At 51.5% G+C, this 715-nt stretch overlaps 1 protein-coding gene across 1 annotated transcript; it reads left to right on the top strand.

Annotated features, from left to right (window-relative positions):
- Positions 1-115: 115 nt before the first annotated feature.
- SARC_17903 (hypothetical protein) lies at positions 116-639 on the top strand (the record flags this gene model as incomplete). Its single annotated transcript, XM_014288013.1, has 2 exons — positions 116-185; positions 227-639. Coding segments are annotated over 2 exons (483 nt in total), but the record flags the coding sequence as incomplete, so codon positions are not given.
- Between the last annotated feature and the right edge of the window lie 76 nt (positions 640-715).

Genomic DNA, 715 nt, shown 5'->3' with positions numbered 1-715 from the left:
TATAGCTGTATCACGCACACACACACACACACATATATATATGTATATCTGTATGTATACATTTCTTCTACGTGTGGATGTAGAAAGAAATAGGGTTGCCTATGTTCGAATACAGGTCAGGGTCACAGTAGCGCAAGAGGCGGTGCCGCAAGCAGAAGCAGAGGACGGAGTCGTGGCCGTGGGAGGTCCGCAAGAGGTGGCAGAAACTCAACACCAACAAACACAGACGTTACACATCCAGACACACCTACCAGACAAATACACACGCGTGCGTCACAGCCTGGATCAGATACAACTCAGGCGAATACCCGCTCACGCCCAACAGGCGAGTTCGCTCATCCGACTACCGCACCCACAACACAAACCAACACACTACCGAACCCGGTGGTGGTTCAGCAAGTCAACAACACCAACACGGTGGGGTTAACCTCGACAGCAGCGACATCCGCAACACTGGCGCCTCCAGGTGAGTTGTGCTGTGGCAGAGTGTTCGTGTACACGCACATGTCTCTTTTCTATCACGAGGAATGGCCTGAAGTGCGAGTTTCGGATGCGTTATGGGCGGCTGTGGAGTGGCGCTGTAGGCTGTTTAACGAGTTGGTTGTTGTCTGTTTAACGAGTTGGTTGTTGGCCGTTTAACGAGTTGGTTGTTGGCCGTTTAACGAGTTGGTTGTTGGCCGTTCAACGAGTTGGTTGTTGGCCGTTTAACGAGTTG

This window comes from Sphaeroforma arctica (genome assembly GCF_001186125.1).
Source record: "Sphaeroforma arctica JP610 unplaced genomic scaffold supercont1.12653, whole genome shotgun sequence".
Classification (NCBI taxonomy): Eukaryota; class Ichthyosporea; order Ichthyophonida; genus Sphaeroforma; species Sphaeroforma arctica.
This window is presented reverse-complemented; position numbering and strand designations above follow the sequence as displayed.